Genomic DNA, 21,372 nt, shown 5'->3' on the forward strand with positions numbered 1-21,372 from the left:
ACTTAGTGAGGCCCTAAGAAACTTAGCAAGACCCTTTTCAAAATAAAATATAATAAGGGCTGGGGATGTGACTCAGTGGTTGGTTCATTCCTTGGTGCCAAAAAATAAATAAAAATAAAATATGTTTTCATTTCCATCAAAATGTTTGCTTTGTTTACAGTTGTTAACTTTTGAGTCCTGAGAAGTTTAGCAAGGAAAATGAGTGCAGTCTCTGAATTATACAAAAGTCTGGTTTGAGTCTGAATGTGCTCACTTTCTGGAACTGAGAGTAATATTCACACTTTATGCCTCTGGTTTTAAGTTTAGTGTGTGCAGATGTGTTCTCACATCTGTGAGAAAGTAAAACTTTGTGGTTCATTTGAAGTTCTACTAATTGTCTTGAAATTCTTTAATTTTGATCTCAAAAAGCAATTCTATAAATCTCATGGAGAACCACAAATTAATAGTCTCACTTGCATTAAAATAAAATAAATATTCATTATTTGCTTTAACATTTGCTTTTACAAAAAGCATAAATAGACCATAAATAATAGTGGAAAACATGCAGATAGGAAAATTCTTATTCTTGATCCACCTCATCTGTAATGGCCGACTTGGCCTTGCTAAATTGTTATTCTAATAATAGTTGGAGTAAAAAGTGGATACACTAATCCTTTCCTTTAAACCTTAATAAACCATTGAAACTTTTTTTTGGGGGGGGATGGGCACAGTGGATTGAACCCAGGAGTGCTTTTCCATTGAGCTAAATCCCCAGCCCTTTTAATTTTTTTTTTTTTTTTATTTTGAGACAAGGTCTTGCTAAGTTGCTTAGAGCCTCACTAAGTTGTTGAGGCTGGCCGCGAACTTGGGATTTTCCTTCCTCAGCCTCTTGAGTCGCTAAGATTGCAGGTGTGCGCCACTGTGCCTAGCTAATATCTTTAACTTTTACTGCCTGTGACCAATATGTGGCAAATGAACTCTGCTATCCTGCATATAATCAAGTTCTCCAGTGTTCTCAGTCATCTTCCCTTTACCCTACAAATCACTACAACTCAAAGCCCAGAGAATGATTATATCTTCTTTTGGGCCAGGAATTCTGTCCTGTTCTGGGACCTCTCTCATCTCTGTGAGAACCAATTCTAAACACCATGAAATTACCAAACCTTTTAATTACCAAAAGGCCCATCGAAGTGTCTTCCCTAACAAAAGAGCAGCAGCATCCCCAAACTAATTCGCCGCCCCCCAATTCCTAGAGCAGTGAGTGCACACTGGAGATAGTTTCTGATATGTCCGATTTAAAAAAAAAAAAAACTGTTTTATTTGAAAATAATTTCATTTGGATGTGGTGGTGCACACTTGTAATCCCAGCAGCTCAGGAGGCTGAGGCAGGAGGAGTGCATGTTCAAAGCCAGCCTCAGCAATGGTGAGGCACTAAGCAACTCAGTGCGATGCTATCTGTGTCTAAATAAAATACAAAATAGGGCTGGGGATGTGTCTCAGTGGTTGAGTGCCCCTGAGTTCAATCCCTGGTGGTAATAATAATAATAATAATAATTTCAAACATACAGAAGGTTTAGTTACAAGGATACTACAAAAAATCCAGAGTACTCTTGATTCAGACTTATTAGCTATTAACATTTGATCACATTTACATTAGCAGTTTCTCCCCATATTATTTCTTTCATTTGAGAATCAGTTGCCTACATTTTCAGTGTTACCTAAGAGAAGACCATCACTAGTAATGGGACAAACAAGCCTCATGTGCCTTCTGATATGATGCAATGAGAACGACTCATGTCATTTCTAGAATGTGCCAAAATGCATAGCATGAATCCACTCATAAACAAATATCAGACTCACCTCAAATGAGAAACATACTACAAAAGAACCACTCTGTAGTCTTCAGAAGTGTCAATGTCATGTAAGAAAAAAAAAAAAAAAAGAAAACTGAGGAATTGGCCCAAATTAAATGAGGTCACAGATACATGACAACTGGATTCCATGTGTGATCTTTAGATTGGATTCTGAATCAGAATGAAAAAAAAATTTGGCAGTATGAATATGAACTTTAGATTAGATAATAATATTGTATCCATGTTATATTTTCTAATTAAAATTTTATTTATTTGTTTATTTATTTATTTTGCGTATCAGGAATTGAACTCAGGAGCACTTGGCCACTGATCCACATCCCCAGCCCTTTTTAATATTTTATTTAGAGGCAGGGTCTCACTGAGTTGCTCAGGGCCTCGATAAGTTGCTGAGGCTGGCTTTGAACTTGCGATCCTCCTGCCTCAGCTTCCCAAACTGCTGGGATTACGGCGTGTGCCACCGCGCTCGGCTTATATTTTCTAATTTTGACAATAGTAATATGGTTATGTATGCTAACAGACTTTTTGTGTGTGGACATATGTGTTTGCTTGAAGCATCTTCAATTTCTCAAGAGCAGCCAGTCAGACTCTGTTTGAGGCCAAACGTTATGTGCTGGAAGTATCAAGAGTATTAGACCTCAAAGATAAATGATTTGCATAAACCTTTTTCTTAGAGAAACACCTACTACAGTACCAGCATTCCTAAGAAAGATGACATTTGGAGTTCTTACCTGGATAATATCTAAGTTACTAGTTGACATTTTTACAAGATTGAGCCTTCACCTCCTGCCCAATGTGGGGCTATGAGAGCTCAGGTACATACTGGGGCAAGGAAAAGTGATGTAAAAGACACAGAGACAGAACTTTCCTTTTGTCAGATCCAGTTGAAATTTACAGAAACTGGTTGTAGAAACTTAACACCTTTGTTCAACAGACATCTTCAGGCTCCTTAGCCTGAGTGGGCCTCTGCATATATATGGTTACTGTAGCAACATCTAGGCTGCCAGGATACTGGAAACAAGGGCTATTCTGATAAGCCTATGGAGAAGACTTATATAACATACTGCAAACTGAGAACCAACATGGCAGAGTCCAAGCCAGGGGTCTTCGGACAGCAGTTGAGGTTCATGAAATGATTTTTATAGAGTGGTTCTGGTGGCTCAGATAAGCCAGGACACATCAAATCACAGCCATGCCATCAAATACTCATGTAGCCCTAGGCAAGTTACTTTATCTCCCTGGATTGTATCTCTCATCTGTAAAATGGTATCAGCTTCCTATTGCTGCTGTGACAAATCAGTACAACCAACTCAAAACAACACAAACTGATTTTCTTCCATTTCTGGAGGTCACAGGGCTAAAATCAGTTCCACTGAACAAAAATCAAGGTGTCAGCAGATCTGCATTCCTTTTGGTGGCTCTAGAGGAGAATACCTTTCCTTGTCTTTTAAGGATTCTACAACTCCATTCCTTGGCTCCTGGCCCCGTCCTCCATCTTTAAAGTCAGTAGCAGAGCATCTTTTATTTCTCATGGCCTCTGTTTCCATCCTCTTCCTCTGATGCTGGGCCTTCTGCCTCTCTCTAATAAGGACCCTTCTGGTTATATTGGACCCATATAGAGAATTCATGATAATCTCCTCATCTCAAGTTCCTTAATGTAATCACATCTACAAAGCCTCTGTGACCATGTAAGGTGACATATTCACAGGTTCTAAGGATTAATATCTAAACATCTTTCAGGGATTAGCATTCTTCCTACTATGAATGAATGTAATGGTTTTACATACCTTATAGAGTGGTGGTTGTGAAAAATAAATGAGAAAAGCATACAAGGCATGCCTAAAGTACTTCATAAATGTTAGGTGTTGTTACTAAGACTAAGTGAAGCCTGTAAAAATAGATTGTTTTCAGAAAAAAAGGAAGTAAGCCAATTTACCACAGGAGGCATACTGAAAATTTTTAAATTCAAATTGGTATTTAGCACCGTTTCCCCATTTTCTTCCTCATTCTGATAAATTAATATATGCAAATCACATTTAACATTAAGAATTAAAAATAGGAGGGCTGGGGTTGTGGCTCAGCAGTAGAGCACTTGTCTAAGCACTTGCAAGGCCCTGGGTTCGATCCTCAGCACCACATAAAAATAAATAAATAAAATAAACGTACAGGTGTGCACCACCCTAATTGGCTTGAGATATTTTCACTTTCTATTATGTGAAATGCCAATTAAAACCATTTTCATGTCTTTACTTGCAGAAATCAGCAAATTCCCCTTCCTACCTGAGTCTCTCTCTCTCTCTCTCTCTCTCTCTCTCTCTCTCTCTACCTCTCTTTGCCTTGTTTTTTTTTCTTTCAAACAGGAGATGATGTATCTGAATCCCATTCCTGCAGTATTGTTGGACTTTCATTAAACTTTGAGACTCTGGTTATGGAATAAATGTGGGTTTCATAAAAGCATGAGTTAGTAAGAACACTCCTCAAAATTAACAGTAGAAATCCATTTGAAAGTGTTCTTTTAAAAGTAAGAAGTAGAGGGCTGGGGCTGTAGTTAAGAAGTAGAGTATTTGCTTAGCATTTGTGAGGTACTGGGTTCAACTCTTAGCACCACATAAAAATAAACAAATAAAATACAGGCATTCTGTCCATCTACAACTACGTTTTTTTTTTTTTTTTTAAATTTTAAAGTAGGAAGTAGTAAGTGTTGGGAATTTCTGTCTTAAGTAACTGGGTTAAATACTAAAGCCTAGCTACCAGGTCCAAATTCAAAAATGAAGGATTTATTTCCCGACTGTCTCAGTGAAGAAAACCATATTTCCCAAAGTCACTGAGGGTCATCCTAGCTTCAGGTCTCTCTACAGCATTGTGGAGGTCTTAGTGTGACCACATGGTTATTCAATTTTCCCTTTAGCTCTCTCCTACTTTCTTATCTTCCCTCTGCAGGTCTTTATCTCCCAAAAACATTCCCTAATAAAACTTCTGCACACTACTGTCATCTCAAGAGTCTGCTTCTCAGGAAACCTAATCTTCAAGAATAACTGAGATGAACAAGTGTCTCAGGCAGATGGGACTCAAGAATTCAAACACTGCCATTGTATTTGTCTCCAAACATCCTCATCCCTTTTCCTTCCTTAACTATTGATTCTCATTCTGTTTGTGTTAACAATTGTTTTTTTTCCTGGTACTGGGGATTGAACCCAGAGGCACTTTACCACTGAGCCACATCCCAGCCCTATTTTATATTTTATTTAGAGAGAGGGTCTCACTGAGTTTCTTAGGGCCTCAATAAATTGCTGAGGCTGGCCTTGAACTTGTGATCACTGTGATTACAGGTGTGCACCACTGCACACAGCTTGGTGAGTGTATCTGATGTTCACTACTGTCTAGCTTAACACTAACAGTTTAGGATACAATGGAAATCAAAGTGACTGGGAGAAAGTAAGCCTTAGCTACTGCTTGAAGTTCAAGTTTCTTCATCTCCTTGTCTAGTCAATGCCAGTCAACCCATCCTGTTGTTCCTTTATAAACCTTCCTGCCTTTCTAAGAGCAGAGCACAGTACATTTTTCTTACACAGTGTTCTCAAAAGAGAAGTTACTTTCCAAAGAAGGATTTTCCTCTTCATTGCAACTAATCTCTCTTCTTCCACCTGTGAACCAATTGAGCCTCTTAAGACTCCCAGGAAATCACTGCTCACAGCCCTGTGATAACATTCATGAAAGAAAAAAAAAAAAGCCATAGGAGGGAATGGTTGATTACTCATGAAAAAGAACCTTTCTTTTTTGAAGTTTCTTCTGAAATTGCAGAGGACAGGAAATGGAGTGGGAAAAATGTTTAGGAAATAGTTTATTTATTTATTTACTTATTTTTGTGCTGGGGATTGAACCCAAGTGCACTTAACCACGGAGCCACATCCCCAGCCCTTTTTTATATTTTATTTAGAGACAGTGTCTCGCTGAGTTGCTTAGGACCTCGATAAGTTGCTGAGGCTGGCTTTGAACTCACAATCCTCCTGCCTCAGCCTCCCGAGCTGAAGAAATAGGTTTATATATATAATAGGGAACACTATTTCCTACTATAACATGGTCTTGTTCTTGTTGTTTTCTCCAAACCATATAAGCTTCAGAAGGTAGATGAAAAACTGTGGGAAAAGCTTGAATATTTAGATAGGACAAAGAAAGATGAGCCATTAGGCAGGGACACAGGAAAAAAAAAAAAAAAAAACAAGAAGAGGTACTAAAGAGAAGACTTCATTTTATTTCAAAGAGCTGGTGGAAGGGCAGTCATCCCTGTGGAGGAGTTTGAGAATGGCAGAAGATGAGTTTGGAGAACAGATTTTTAAGGGGGTTTATTGCTCTTTAGGCATATATGCCTCAATTCTTAAATTACATGAGAAAATGAGTACACATCTGAATCACTTTTGCTTCAAAGTCCAGTTAGAAGAACAGAAACCACTGTATTTCAACAGAGGGAATTTCATACCAGGAAATTGTTGTATGCATGATGGAAAAATGGAGAATCCCAACAGGGCATGCAGGGGCAACATTAAGATAAACAACAGGAAATGGTTGCCACCCTCAGGGTTACAGGGGAACTGTGAGAGGCGGGAGGCAATGAAACTCCAGCTCAACAGCCAGGACCTTTGGCAAGATCCAGAACTACTATGGTTACTGGCCAGCAGGAGCTCTTGGCACAGAGGGAGGGACTGACTGGTGGGAGCTGAGGCTCAGTGGAAATGCAGCCACTTGAAATGGAAGCTATGAGAAGCAGCATTCTGGCTTCTCCCAGGCTCCCTCTCCTCCAGTTTAGCTAAACATACCAGAAGTCAGAGGGCCAACGAAGCTGCCAAATACAATTCTCTCTGAAACACAGCAGGGCAGGGAAAAGGTCAGGAATAGATGAGAGCAAAGAAGCAAATAACTGGCACACGTTTCCACTGTATTTCTTTGAATTCGTCTCTTTGTGGAATGGAACCAGGACAGCTTCCCTTTATGTGGTTTATCTGTGCTCCAAGACCAATAGAGAAGGTCAGAGTTGAATTCATCTTTTACTGAACATTACAAAGTGAAAAACAATACTACTTTGCTACTTGTCAATTCCAGAAGCTGGCCTAATTCCCTTCCACTCCTCCAATTTCTTTTTTTGCTCCCCTGGGGAAGTGGGATATTGGGAATTAAACTCAGGGGCACTCAACCACTGAGCCACATCCTTAGCCCTATTTTGAATTTTATTTAGGGACAGGGTCTCACTGAGTTGCTGAGGCTGGCTTTGAACTCACGATCCTCCTGCCTCAGCCTCCTGAGCTGCTGCAATTACAGGTGTGCACCACAACACCTGGCCAATTTCTTTTTAAAATCTCCCTATTAGCTGTAGGTGCTGTACAACCATCTTTGTGCAATTAGTTAACTATGATCTTGTAGTGGAGGTTACCATACTACTTTTTTCTTTTTTCTTTTTTTTTTTTTCTTTGTTGGTACTAGGGTTTGAACCCAGGCACACTTTACCACCGAGCTACATCCCCTGACCCCCTGAAACCTCTGCCCAGTCTTTTCTATTTTTTATTTTGATAGAAGGTCTAGCTAAGCCACTGAGGTTGGCCTCGAACTTGTGATCTTCCTGCCTCAGCCTCCCAAGTCACTGAGATTATAGGCGTGTGCCATCATACCCAGCACCATCCAGTGACTCAGGAAGCTGAGGCAGGAGGATGACAAGTTTGAGGCCAGCCTCAGCAACTTAGTGAGACTGTCTCTCAAAAGTTTTTAAAAAGAGGGGCTGGAGATGTGGCTCAGTGGTAGAGTATCCCTGGGTTCCATCACCAGTACAGGCCCAAAAAATTTAAAAAAAAAGAAAGAAAAAGAAAAGAAATCACACTTGTGTTGTGGCTACCAAGAAATGGTTAGTTGAGTGACTTGAAAATTGCAAGCAAATAACTGGTTAGGAAAATGTGAGTTCATGCTATAAAACACATCCTATGAATTGCACTATTTGTCTCTCAATTATAGAAATTGGTTTCATTTTCTAACATACTTAGTTGTTATTGGATCTTTATAGCCATGTCGTCTGTACTTTTTGTGGTTTAAAGATTTAAATTTGTTATGGAAACAGGCTTCTCAGTTGACCAATGATTAGCTAATTTCTGATAGTACAAAAGGAAATATATTGCCCCAAGCCTGCTGTTTTCATTTCCTCATGGGGAGAAGCAGCACAGTATAGAAAAAAGGCAGACACAACATACTGAACCTCTGTCACCATGGGGAACTGGGCTGTCAATGAGGGGCTCTCCATCTTTGTCATTGTAAGTACCAAGAAGAGATTAATTATGAATGTTCTGACATGTTTGTGTTCTCTTGGAAGCTAAAATAGAACAACGTTGTTTTGTTTCTTTGATAAATTGATTGAGTGTGGGAACAAATGTCTGTCCTTAGAAGTACTGAGTTAATTTTCCAAATTCTTTAGTAGAAAGAATGTATCTTGGGTGCTCATTTCTCCTTGGGTTATTTCTGAGTTCTTAGAAGTACTGTTTGCTAGCATTTCAGAGAGGGTAAAAGAGAGTTCCTGCTAATGATCCTTCATTCTTAGTGTTTATTCGTTACTCAGAGGCAAATGTTCCTACTTTCTGTTTAAACTACTTAAAAATGGCCAATGGAAATTTTGTACCATTTTCACAATAGAAGACTGGCACATGTATGAGAAATTGGCCTTTACTTCAGTAATGGTACTAAAACCAAAATTCTCAAATTTCTTTTTAAAAGCAAGTACCTTCTTTTTCTCCTGTGGTCTAAACTTGAGTTATTTATAAAGTTAACTAAAATTCAAGAGAAAATAATTGAAATAAATTGTCTATACTCACACATATATAGTGTGTATATGTAATAAACTATCTATCTATCTATCTATCTATATATATATATATATAAATCTGTATAAACTCTTGGGAGACACAATTTTTGTAAGTAGAGATATGACTAATTTCCAAGTAGATGTTGATTTCTTTCTTTTCTTTTTCTTTTTTTACAAAGACTACAATTATATCTTAGATGGTGGTCTCAGCAAAGCAGTAATGGACAAATTGGGTAGAAAGAAATGTGATTTCTAAATTTCCTTTTTGAATAGCTGATAGAAGCATGATGTTAAAAAAGGAACACTTATGAATGGAACTTTTGTTAAGAATTTATCACAAAAATCTATGGACTCTGAATTTTAGAGATACAAAAAAAAATTACAGGCACAAATAAAATATAGCAACAAATATCTTGTTATTAAGACTGTTTTGTAGCACACGTGTGTGTTTGTTTAACTTGTGGATAAAGACTTGTAGACAGGTGCAACAAATAAATCCTTGGCCCGGTTTAGCGGTGCACACCTGTAATCCCAGCAGCTTGAGAAGCTGAGACAGGAGGACCCCCAAGTTCAAAGCCAGCCTCAGCAACTTATCGAGGCCCTAAGCAACTTAGCAAGATGCTGTCTCAAAATAAAAAAAAAAAATAAAGAGAACTGGAGATATGGTTCAGTGGTGAAACACCCCTGGGTTCCAATCCCTGGTACCAAAAAAAAAAAAAAAAAAAAAAAACAACCCAAAAAACTCATCTTTTGCAACCCAGAACTCATTGTTCAGGGTGAGTTTTGGTACATATAAGAAGAAATATTGTAAAACCCAAGACAGCTTAAAGTGACAAGGGTATTGCTAATCATTAAGGTTGGTTCCAAGACTAAGAGTTGATAATAAAAAAGCATAGGTCACGAGAGAAATCTCAGGTATATCATTATTCCAATTTTCATGTTGTGATATATAAAGATAGCTTTAGAAATTATATTTTATGTGAAACAAACATTTTAATACAATATCAAACTCTGCAGATTTGAAACTGTAAACCTGACTTCTTATCACCATTTTAAGAGCAGGGTACTCTTATAGAAAACAAGTTGAAATTGTACTTTTAGCTCTCTCTATAATTTTCCCCAGGAAGTGACTGCCTTTGAAATTATGTGCTCATGTACTTGAAAGTGAAGGCACTGTTTAGAAAGCCAGAGTTGGGAAGAATGACAAAGTCAGGAAATGGAAAAAAGTTGCTTTTGCACCTTCTTCTTTGTAAAGTAAGATTGTTCTCAAGCATCTATGGACACTTAGTAGTCAATATTAAGAATAGTTTTTTTTTTTCCTGTGGTACTGGGGATTGCACCCAGGGGTGTTCTACACTGAGCCATGTCCCCAGTCCTTTTTTAAAATTTTTAATTTAATTTAATTAATTTATTTTTTGGTGATTAAACCCAGGGGTACTATACCACTGAGCCATTTCTCCAGCCCTTTTTATCTTTATTTTTTTTTTAACTTTGAAACACAGTCTTACTAATGCCCAAGCTGGCCTTAAACTTAAGATCCTCCTGTCTCAGCCTCCTGAGTCACTGGGATTACAAGTGTGCACCACCTGACTAATAACTAGTAATTTAATAGTTAAGAAAAGATCATGATGGAGCTGAAGGTAGATAACTAGGTAGTGTCACCAACTAATAAACTCAATTTGGGGGATGAAAAAAGAGGTCACAAACTAGAAAGTTTCCTTTGCTTTTAAATCTAATGTCTCTTACCCCTTGCTCATGGTCTCTATCTCCTCCTTCAAAAGTTAAGTAAAACTTACCAAGTAGAATAGAAGTCTTGGCATTTTAGCTGATGAGACTCCCGCTAGTTGGGGTACAATGCAGTGTGGTGCAGAGAGGTGACTGGCACCTGTGAGAGCAGAACACAATGTCCTACTGATAGGGGGATGGCAACAGTAACGTATTTCCTTCCATTGTTATTTGCCAGTCAACCCCTGCTATTTACCTAAGTTTAAGAAGAAAAGAGGTGGGCCTGGTTCAGTGGTGCATACCTGTAATCCCAGTGGCTCGAGAGGCTGAGGCAGGAGGATCTCGAGTTCAAAGCCAGCCTCAGCAAAAGTGAGGCGTTAAGCAACTCAGTGAGACCCTGTCTCTAAATAAAATACAAAGTAGGACTGGGGATGGGGCTCAGTGGTCGAGTGCCCCTGAGTTCAATCCCCAGTAACCCCACCCCCCATAAAAAGGAAGAAGAAGAAAAGAAGTGGAAAAAGGAAGGGAGGACAGATGGATAATTTGGCATATTGTCCAAGTAGTAAAACAATCATGGGGAGCAATGTAGGGTGCAAAGGTTAATTACAGAAAAGGGTAACTACGTTCTTGTGGGCTTTAAGCTGGTTTCCCCTAGTTTTGTAACCATCTTTGTCAAATGCTGGACTTGGGGAAGTCCTGACCTTCGTCTGACTCTGATCTTTTGTGGAATCTACCTATTGAGACAGGAGAAATTCACGTGACTTTTTCTGTTTGTGCAGCTGGTGTGGCTGGGAATGAACGTCTTCCTCTTTGTCTGGTACTACAGGGTTTATGACAATGGAGAAAAGTACTATTACACTCGAAAACTTCTTGGGGTGAGTATAATATCCGTCTTGTGCAATATTGACCAGTTCACATTTCTAGTCAGACATTCTTATTTTTATTTCCTTTAATGTTTAAAAAGTATATATTCTGACCAATCCAAACATCACCATCAGCCTCACTCCCTCCATTGGAACTTCTTAGGCAAGAGTCTCTTAATGCTTCTGTCAGTGTGACAAATGAGGATGTGGTAGAGGGTCCCAGCAGCAGCCTTTCCCTCCCAAGAACCATGGTACCATGGGAGGCCAGGTTGAAGCCATCCATCTAGGGATAATGCATGTAAGACAAGTGAGATTTTCCATATTTTCCAAGTCATCTGGTTCCTACCACTTTTGTGTATAGAGAATCCTGCTCCTGGTGACATGTGATGAAGTGGCCTTCAGAAAAATCAGCCTCTGTCTACACCAGGAAATTTTGAGGAACTTGCTTTAGTGCCCCATCTCTTCAGTAGGCCAGCGAGTGAGGCCCTTGAGTTTCCTTGGGTCCTTTAGAAAGCGCAGTTTCCTTAAACTGTCCGCGGCCTCTTTATCAAGAATGAAAGTAATTATTATTGTGCCTGCTCCCAGAACACATCATTTGTTATTTAATGCTGAAACTATCAATGAATTAATTAGTATTCAGTATATTATAAATCACATGTATAAATACTTATAAAACACAGTTTGCTACAATATTATAATTGCTTTAAACTTATTCACATTGATGCTTTCTTCCTCCAAAATATGAAACTTCTTTTTTTTTTTTTTTTTGTGGGGGGAAGTATTAAGGATTGAACCTAGGGGTACTCTACCATTGAACAACATCCCCAGTCAGTTAATTGTTAATTTATTGGTACTTGGTTTTGAACCCAGTGATGCTTAAACACTGAGCCACTTTTTTGTTTTTTATTTTGAGATAGGGTCTGGTTGAGTTGCTTAGGGCCTAAGTTGCCAAGGCTGGCTTTGAACTTGTGATCCTCCTACCTCAGCCTCCCAGATCTGCTGGGATTACAGGTGTGTGCCACCGTGCCTGGCTATTTGTTTATTTTTGAGACAGAGTCTTGCTAAATTGCCCAGTCTGGCCTAGAACTTGTGATCCTTCTGCTCAACCTCCCAAGTAGTTGGAATTACCTGTGCCACTGTGCCTGGTTGTAACTTCTTTAAACATTATAAAGCTAATGATTATGCTGAAACATCATACCATAGCAACTTCAGTTATTGTTGAAATCTAAGTGCTATGAAAGTCCTGTTTAAAAATTTTAAAAGGTTCAGTTTCATACCTGGTGTGGTGGTGCACACCTATAATCCCAGCAACTTGAGAGGTTGAAACAGGAGGATGGCAAGTTCAAGGCCATCCTCAACAATTTAGCGAGGCCCTAAGCAAGTTAGCAAGAGGTTGTCTCAAAGTAAAAATAAAAAGGGCTGGGGATGTGGCTTAATGACTAAGAGCCTCTGGGTTCAATCCCTGGTACAAAAAAAAAAAAAAAAAGCATTGTAAAATGTAAAAGGTGCAATCTGGGAGGTGAATAAACAAGTATTCAGAGTAAATTTTGACCACTTCTCTTTATTCTTTTTCATAATAAAACGTTGGGTTGGGTAAAGGGCCAGTTTAAGATTAAAACAAAGGGTCCTTGCAGGCCCTAAAAGAAAATCCTTTGGTCTGAAGGACCTTCCTTTCCAGATCTCTTGGAGCTCTGGTGTGGCCTCAAGCGGGGAATCCTGGGGAAGTGGGGGTGGGGCGTCCTGTGCTCCTAGGAGTCACTCTGCTCTCTTCTGCCTCTTCCAGTCGGCTTTAGCCTTGGCCAGGGCCCCTGCAGCCTGCCTGAATTTCAACTGCATGCTGATCCTGCTGCCTGTCTGCAGAAATCTGCTCTCCTTCCTCAGGGGTTCCAGTGCGGTAAGAGCAAATACTCTACTGAGCTCCTGGAATTTTCAAAACCATCATGCAAAATGCCCTTTCTTAGGAACAGCAAACCACTGGTCTGTGAGGCTTCCAGTTTCTATAGAATATTCATGAGCCAATCCATGTCCATTTTTTTGTTTTTTGATTTGTTTTGTTTTCCTATGCTATTTGTGGATGGAACTCCCTAAGGCAACCATTTCACCCTGAAAAGAGATTTTAAAAAAGCAACCAACTAAACTGTATCTCAACAACAGCAATGAAGTAAGCACATGTGTGTATGTGCACACACATACACACATACACATATACATATAATATATATAAATACATATAATATGTATGTATATATAAATAGGGCTTTATGATGCTGTCATGTGATATTTGGGAAATAATCTTTCAGTGTCATTCCAAAAAATTTAAGTCAGAGAAAACATATTTGTGTATAACATCCTAAGCAGATGGAGTCCATGGGCAAAGAGTCACATTACAATAAAATGTGACTAAGAATCATTGAGTCCATGGAATGCTGGAATTAGGGAGTACAGAGCTTTCTAAATGTCCAGGGCTCCTTTCACTTTCATGCCAACACTTTAGTGGCCTCTAAATGTACTCCATTAAAAGGCAAAAAAAAAAAAAAAAAAAAAAAAAAAATTCAGTGGGAAGAATATTTGTAACTGACAAAAATTTCTTACTGGGTAAGAATCAATGAATTCATCATCTGTACATATACTCAAAAAGTATGTTAACAAAGCACAATTTGATTGGTTATAAATAACGAATTATGAGGAATCCGGTGCAGTGGTGCATGCTTGTAATCTTGGTGACTCAGGAGGCTGAGGCAGGAGGATCACAAATTCAAGGTCAGCCCCAGCAATGTAGGCCCTCAGCAATTTAGGGAGACCCTGTTTCAAAATAAAAAGTTAAAAGGCCTGGGATGTGTGTCAGTGGTAGAGCACCCTGTGTTCAATCCCAAGTACCAAACCAAATCAAACAAAAGAATCTACAGGGACCAGGCACCATGGTGCATGCCTGTAATCCCAGCGATTCTGGAGACTGAGTCAGGAGGATCACGAGTTCAGTGAGTCTCAGCTACTTAGTGAAGCCTGTCTCAAAATAAAAAAGAAAGGGCTGGGGATGTGGCTCAGTGGTTAAGCAGCCCTGCGTTCAATCCTTGGTACCTTCAACCCCCCCAAAAAAGACCTATAGGGGATCAATGGACAGAGAAATTCTATAAGGTGGCCAAGGAATGAAGAAAGGTCACATTAGAAATGGTCATATGAGGGTCAATAAACACTTCGGAGGTGTAAATGAGAGACAAAGACATTCTACATGGAGAAAATGGTAAGAGCAAAAGAGCAGAAAATGGTGAGGAAATCTTATTCTTGTAAATCCTGTCCAGCAAGACATGTGGTTTTGCTTTGGATTCTTTTGCTATTCCTGACCATAACAAGGAAGGTAGTTGGGAAAATTAGGAATCGGAGCCTAGGTAGGACTATTAGTGACTAGCAGCCTTGGTTTTTCCTTTTAACAAAATGTATGTGTTTATATCAACAAGCCTTCAAAAAAATACTTATTAAATTGAAATTTTAAAAAATTAAAAAATACTTATTGAGATCATTAATGGAGGAGAGCAGCAAGCAAAGCACTTTTATGGGAATGGAGGATCACACAGGGCAGGTGTGTGAGGTAGGGCTGGAGAGGAAAACTGGGATTTTGCTGAACCAGAATTTTAAATGTCCAGCTGAGGAGTGATTACTTCATTTAGCAATCACAGAATATTTGGGGGGAGAAAGGCAAACTAAATTGTCAATAACAAGTTTAATTTGCCTTAAATTTTGCCTGGTTTTCCCTAGTTATATTAAATTCACATTGATCCAAAGAAAAAAATTCTTTAAGAACCTATAACACCTAATTTATTGAGACAGATTAAGTAGTTAAAAATTATTTTACCTCTTTACAAAATGCCATATCATCTGAGGTACTGAGTATAGAAAGAGGAATAAAGTTCAATGGGAAATTTTATTAAAATGTCATACCATCTTAAACCTACTGCCCAAATCGAACTCTTCCAAGTCTAAATTAAAATAAGAGTTGGGCTGGTCCAAGTGACACAAGCCTGTAGTCCCAGAAGCTTGGGAGTCTAAGGCAGGAGGATCATGAGTTCAAACCCAGCCTCTGCAACTTAGCAAGGCCATAAGCAACCTAGTGAGGCCCTGTCTCAAAATAGAAAATAAAAAGGGCTGAGGATGAGGCTCAGTGGTTAGGTACCCCTGGGTTCAATCCCTGGCACCAAAAAAAATAAATAAATAAAATAAAATAAAATAAAATAAGAGTTGGGGAATGGAAATGAAGTTCAGTGGTACAGCACATGCTTAGCATGTGAGAGGCCCTGGGTTCCATCCCCAGCATTGCAAATAAATAAATTGATCAATAAGTGGCAAAAAATAACTCTAATATTTTCATCTTTGCTTCAGTGAAACAAGAACAATAATGACAAAAAGAAAGAATGTTGGCAGACATTTATTTATTTATTTATTTGTTTGTTTATTTATTTATTTTGTGGTGCTGGGGATTGAACCCAGGCAGCGTCTTGTGCATGTGAGGTAATCACTCTACCAACTGACCTATGTCCCCAGAACTTTGGCAAACATTTCAAGATGCTCCAGAAAGAATCATGACTTTTTCCTCTGGAGAATACTGTGAAGAAGTTCCTTTATTTAAGTCACAAACTCTATGTGGCACCATGTTGTCTTGCAAACTGACTTCCAAACAAAATCTTCAATTAACAATAACACTAGTCATTGATTACAAGGATTTTCAAACCAGCTCTTGAAACCACAGACTTGAAATTCCACTGGCTTGAAAGTTGACTGGTGAGCCACCTACCAACACCTACAGTGTTCCATATAGAGTAGGTGCCCCATGAACATTCGCTGAATGAAGTCCATGACCTGTAGATTTTTGTTTTTACAGAGACAAAATTCTTTTTCATTTTCCCTACCCCCATTCGAATACTTTCTATTTAGAGGAAGTAAAATCTGAGAAACAGGAAGTGTTTTCACCAGGATGACCAAGTTAAGAAATCTTGATTACCCCACAACCCCAAATTGCACTGCCCTTGAGCATGTCCCATGTCCCATGACAGCACATGTTGTAGTGGCAGCTTTTAGGCTTCTTGTAGCTTGGGAGTGAAGATCTTAGTGAGGATCTCCCAAGACAGGGGTGAAATGAGCTGCTCTTCAAATTGCAGGGAGGGTCATCTCTGTAACCAGATAGATACTTTATCTAAGTATATAAAAGAATATATATATTGTTAAGTAGCAACAAGCAGCATTTGGTTGAGCATGTCCTTCCTTCCACAATTTCCTATCTGCAATGCAAACTTTGCACCTGAAACTTTACAGATTGGGATTAAAACGAGTGAGTACAACCAGATGCATTGGCACATACCTATAATCCCAGGACTCAGGAGGTTGAGGCAGGAGGATTGCAAGTTCAAGGCCAGCCTCAGCAACTTAGCAAGACCCTAAGCAATTTAGTGAGACTTTGTCTCAAAATTTAAAATATAAAGGTCTGAGGATGTGGCTCAGTGGTAAAGCGTCCTTGGGCTCAATAGCTATTGTGATTTCCAACATTAGTTACAACATACTTATTTCAACTTCTTCTTCTTCTTCTTCTTCTTCTTCTTCTTCTTCTTCTTCTTCTTCTTCTTCTTCTCTCTCTCTCTCTCTCTCTCTCTCTCTCTCTCTCTCTCTCTCTTTTGTACTGGGGATTGCTGCTTCATAGAACTCACCTCAGTAAATCTGCACATCAAATGAATGAGATGGGAACAAAATTAAATGGGAGTTTTGGGATTCAAACCCAGATCACTATGCCCCAGAGCCTATTCACTTTTTTTTTTTTTTTTTTTTTTTTTTGGTACCAGGGATTGAATTTAGAGGCATTAAAATACTGAGTCACATCCCTGGCCCTATTTTGTATTTTATTTAGAGATAGGATCTCACTGAGTTGCTTAGCGCCTCGCTGTTGCTGAGGCTGGCTTGGAACTCACAATTCTCCTGCCTCAACCTCCTGAGCCACTGGGATTACAGGAATGTGACACCGCACCTGGCTATTCACTTTTTTTTGCCCCCTAAATTTCTTGAAACTGTCCTGTTGCTGTATTTTGGTTTTAGAAATGCAAAATATATAAGAGTGAACATTCAGAATAACCTAGACTAGAAATGTCAAGGAAGTTGTAAATTTAAATTGTTTGCTTGTTTGACACTGGGGATTAAACCCAGGGGCACTTTACCACTGAGCTATATTTCCAGCCCTTCTTCTGATTTTGTGGCAGAACCTTGTTAGGTGATTGAGGCTAGCCTCGAACTTGCCATCCTCTTGCCTCAGTCTCCTGAGTTGTTGTTCTACTGAAGCAGGTCTGGTTGACAGTTCTAATCTTAAAATCAGAAAGAAACAGGAAGGTGAGAGGGTTAGGTCTTACCTGTTACCTTATATAATGTGGTGGTGGTGGGGGGTGTGTCAGAAGATCTCAGTGTGGCTAGAGATACCTCTAGCCTTGTAGCCTCCACCAGCATGTCCCTTATGCTTTCTGTCTCATAAATGTCTTAGTTGAAAAACAGGTCATATAATGCAAATGTAAGAATGAACATGGCATTCTAGCTGGGGACATAGCTCCGTGTTAGAGCACATGTGTGAGTTCAATTCCCTGAACTGAAAAAATAAAGAAATAATGAATGTATTTTAGTAAAAGTATACTAATTGACTAATCCTGTCAATCAATGAATGGTCAGCCAATAAATATTTGTTAAGTGCCATCTACATGCTAAGCACCGGGGGCACATGGTAATAAAGAGTAAGGATGGTGGTGGGTGCACTGGCACATGCCTGTCATCTCAGTGGCTCAGGAGGTTAAGACAGAAGGATGATGAGTTCAAAGCCAGCCTTATGCATTTAGCGAGGCCCTAGGCAACTTAGCAAGACCCTGTCTCAAAATAAAATATAAAAAAGGGCTGGGGATGTGGCTCAGTGGTTAAGTGCCCTTGGGTTTAATTCCTAGTACCAAAAGAAAAGAAAAGAAAAAAGTAAGGACGATGGGCCACAAGGTTAATGAGCTTACAGTTCTATGGAGCAAATAGTGAATAAACATGTGATTTCAAAAGTATAAATAATGCTATTCAAACAAAGTCGTGTTCTTTATATTTATTATATGTTCTACTGCTACCAGGTGCAGACGTTCCTATTGGCTACTTTGCCTGAGTTCTGCAGAAGAAAGGCTGCTGTTTGCCATTTCTCTCACATTGTATATAAATATCTAATTTAGATGCATTAATGGTGCATGTGGCAACACCAAATGTACATAAAATAGAGCTACAGACTCTCATGTTACACCCCATTAAATATACACTTCTTTTCAGTTCCACTTCTCATTTTTTTTTGGAAGTCCAGTTTCAATAGAGCATAGAAATCTCCAAGGTGTCTCAATGCTCTCCCTTGCATTAGCATGATAGTGTATTGAAATTGGGCAAGACTCTCAGTGACAGTAACCGAGAAACTTCCCCTTAGGAGTCAATGATAGAAAGCAAAGAGGTTCAGTGGCACAGCTCTGGGACATGATGGCAGCTTGGTTGGTTGGTGGTATTCAGAAGTGACTCAAATCTCTTTGGGCTTGCTTTGCCATTGCTGACCATACCAGAGTGGGTAGCTGGAGGAATTAACAATTAGTGCCCTGCTGTGTGTGGTGGTGCATGCCTGTAATCCCAGTGGCTCTGGAAGCTGAAGCAGGAGGATTGTGAGTTCAAAGCCAGCCTCAGCAAAAGCAAGGCATTAAGCAACTCAGTGAGGCCCTGTCTCTAAATAAAATACAAAAAAAGGGCTGGGGATGTGACTCAGTGGTTGAGTGCCCCTGACTTAAATCCCTGATACCCCCCCCCAAAAAAATTAATGCCCCCATGGGACCCATTCCACTGGCCCACTGGTAACTATTAGATCTGTTTTTCCTTTGAATAAAATATGTTTTATTTTAACTAGCTTCACAGTGAATCTCACCACCATGTACATCCACAAGAAATTAACTTTAAAAAATAACTGTGGGTAAATGGCAGAAAGATCAATAGAGAGCAGGGAGATGGGGTAGGGAGAGGGAAGGGGAAGGAGAGGTCCTGGGGTCTGAATTAGAACAAGATATATTCCATGCTTTTATAATTATGTCAAAATGGATTCTACTGTCATGTATAACTAAAAAACCAATAAAAAAGACAGCATGAAAAAATACATACTATCTCACTGATAATATTTTATATTGATTATATGTTGAAATGATAATATGCTGGATATATTGGTTATATAAAAATACATTAGGGCTGGGGTTGTGGCTCAGTGTCAGAGTACTTGCCTCGCACATGTGAGGCACTGGGTTCGATCCTTAGTACCACATAAAAATAACAACAAAAAAAAAGGTATCATGTCCATCTACAATTAAAAAAATACATTAATTTTAAAAAGATAAGAGTATTGCACAATGAATGTTGTATTTCTGTCACTCTTCTCTATTGTTCTATTTTCCAGTTGATTTTTCTCTAAGCTTTTGTTGGGAAGGCTGTCAAGAGCCATCAATATGTATTGTTTCACGTTTTTGATCATCTATGTTGTTGATGATGATAAATATAGAAATATGAAGATAGTGTATAGGGACCATAACAAAACCATATTTCTTCTCCTTCAAATTTATCATGCAGGAGCCAGTGAGCTCACTCCTTCAAACAAAGTTTCAAAAAATTTTGTTGGGGGGTAGAAAATAAAATAGTGTGGCAAATGAAGATACAGGAGTAAATGCTGTCTGTAAACTTAGAATAAATAATCTTATGTTCTAGGGTGGTGAATATGTAATTCATTTGTGCAACTAAATAATTACTAAAGGATTTTTCAAAGTATCTGACATGCTGCTGTTATGTTAGAAGCTTGCCCTCTAACTGGGGAGCCAGGCCATACTAGCTGAAAAGTTAAACAATGATACAAAATAACATCAATTGCTTTGTGTGTGGGAGGGAGGGGTGACCAGGGATTGAACTCAGGAGACTCAACCACTGAGCCCCATCCCCAGCCCTATTTTGTATTTTATTTAGAGACAGGGTCTCACTGAGTTGCTTAGGGCCTCACTTTTTGGTGAGGCTGGCTTTGAATTCATGATCGTCCTGCTTCAGCCCGCACCCCCAACCCCACCTCCCAGCCACTGGGATTACAGGCATGTACCACCGTGCCCGGCATCAAATGCCTATTAAATACCTCTCAATGCATCTATGCAACAGATCTATAAGGAAGAACTACAATAATTACACAGGTAAGGAAACTGGAGACTGAGTACATTGTTTAGTGTCATGTGGCTAAGTGGTAGAGCTGGGACCTAACAGTTATATCTGAAGGCAAAACTTTTGCTCTCAAATGTAATTCAGTACTGCTTTCCAACCCGACTAATTCCCATTCTCTGATCCTCAGGATTGGCCTGGTTTCACTCCAGTCTAGTAGGGACTGTATTAGTCATCTATTGCTGTACAACAAACCACAAGTTCAATAGGTTAAAACAACCCTCATTTATGAGTTTATAGTTCTATAGTTCAGAAGTCCAATGCCCTGTGACTGGCTTCTCTGCTCAGGGAGTCACAGGACTGAAATCAAAGTGGCTGCTGGACTGAATTTTCATCTGAAGATTCTGTGTAAAAATCCCCTTCCAAGCTCATTCTTGGCGGAATTCAATTCATTGTGGCGGCACATCTGAGATCCCTGTTTCTTTGCTGGCAGTCATCCAGGGACCACTCTTGGATCTTAGAGTCCCCTGTATTCCCTGTCATGTGCCCATTTTCTTCTTCAAGCCAGAAATACCCATAGCAAATTCTTCTTGGGCTTCAAATTTCTGACTTCCTACATCTCAGACTTTAGACCCAGATGTAAAGAGTTTGCATGATTGGGTCAGGCCCACCCAGATAATCTCTCTTTTAAAGTCAACTTGGGACTTAAGTTACTTCTGCAAAAATACCTTTTGCCCTATAACAAAATCAGGAGAGCAATATTTCCTCATAGTCCCAGGTTCCATCCAAACTCATGGGGGAAAGATGATATAAAGTCATAATATCACAAGGACTTTTAGAAACTAGGGAGGAATGTGGCAGTTGGAAAATTGGAAAGGGTATTTCCTTAAAACTG

At 39.2% G+C, this 21,372-nt stretch overlaps 1 protein-coding gene and 1 non-coding gene across 2 annotated transcripts in view; both read left to right on the forward strand.

Annotated features, from left to right (window-relative positions):
• Positions 1 to 8,049: 8,049 nt before the first annotated feature.
• Cybb (cytochrome b-245 beta chain) overlaps positions 8,050 to 21,372 on the forward strand; it is a 43,805-nt gene continuing 30,482 nt past the window's right edge. Inside the window, exons 1-3 of the mRNA XM_077106312.1 lie at positions 8,050 to 8,140; positions 11,190 to 11,285; positions 13,057 to 13,167. Coding sequence (XP_076962427.1) covers positions 8,096 to 8,140; positions 11,190 to 11,285; positions 13,057 to 13,167 — 252 coding nt within the window. The 5' untranslated portion in view covers positions 8,050 to 8,095. The remainder of the gene's footprint in view (positions 8,141 to 11,189; positions 11,286 to 13,056; positions 13,168 to 21,372) is intronic.
• Positions 9,371 to 9,492, forward strand: LOC143639580 (small nucleolar RNA SNORA40). Its single transcript, XR_013154727.1, has one exon. It is a non-coding gene; the product is annotated as a small nucleolar RNA SNORA40 (small nucleolar RNA).

The sequence above is a fragment of the Callospermophilus lateralis genome, chromosome X, assembly GCF_048772815.1.
Source record: "Callospermophilus lateralis isolate mCalLat2 chromosome X, mCalLat2.hap1, whole genome shotgun sequence".
NCBI lineage: Eukaryota > Metazoa > Chordata > Mammalia > Rodentia > Sciuridae > Callospermophilus > Callospermophilus lateralis.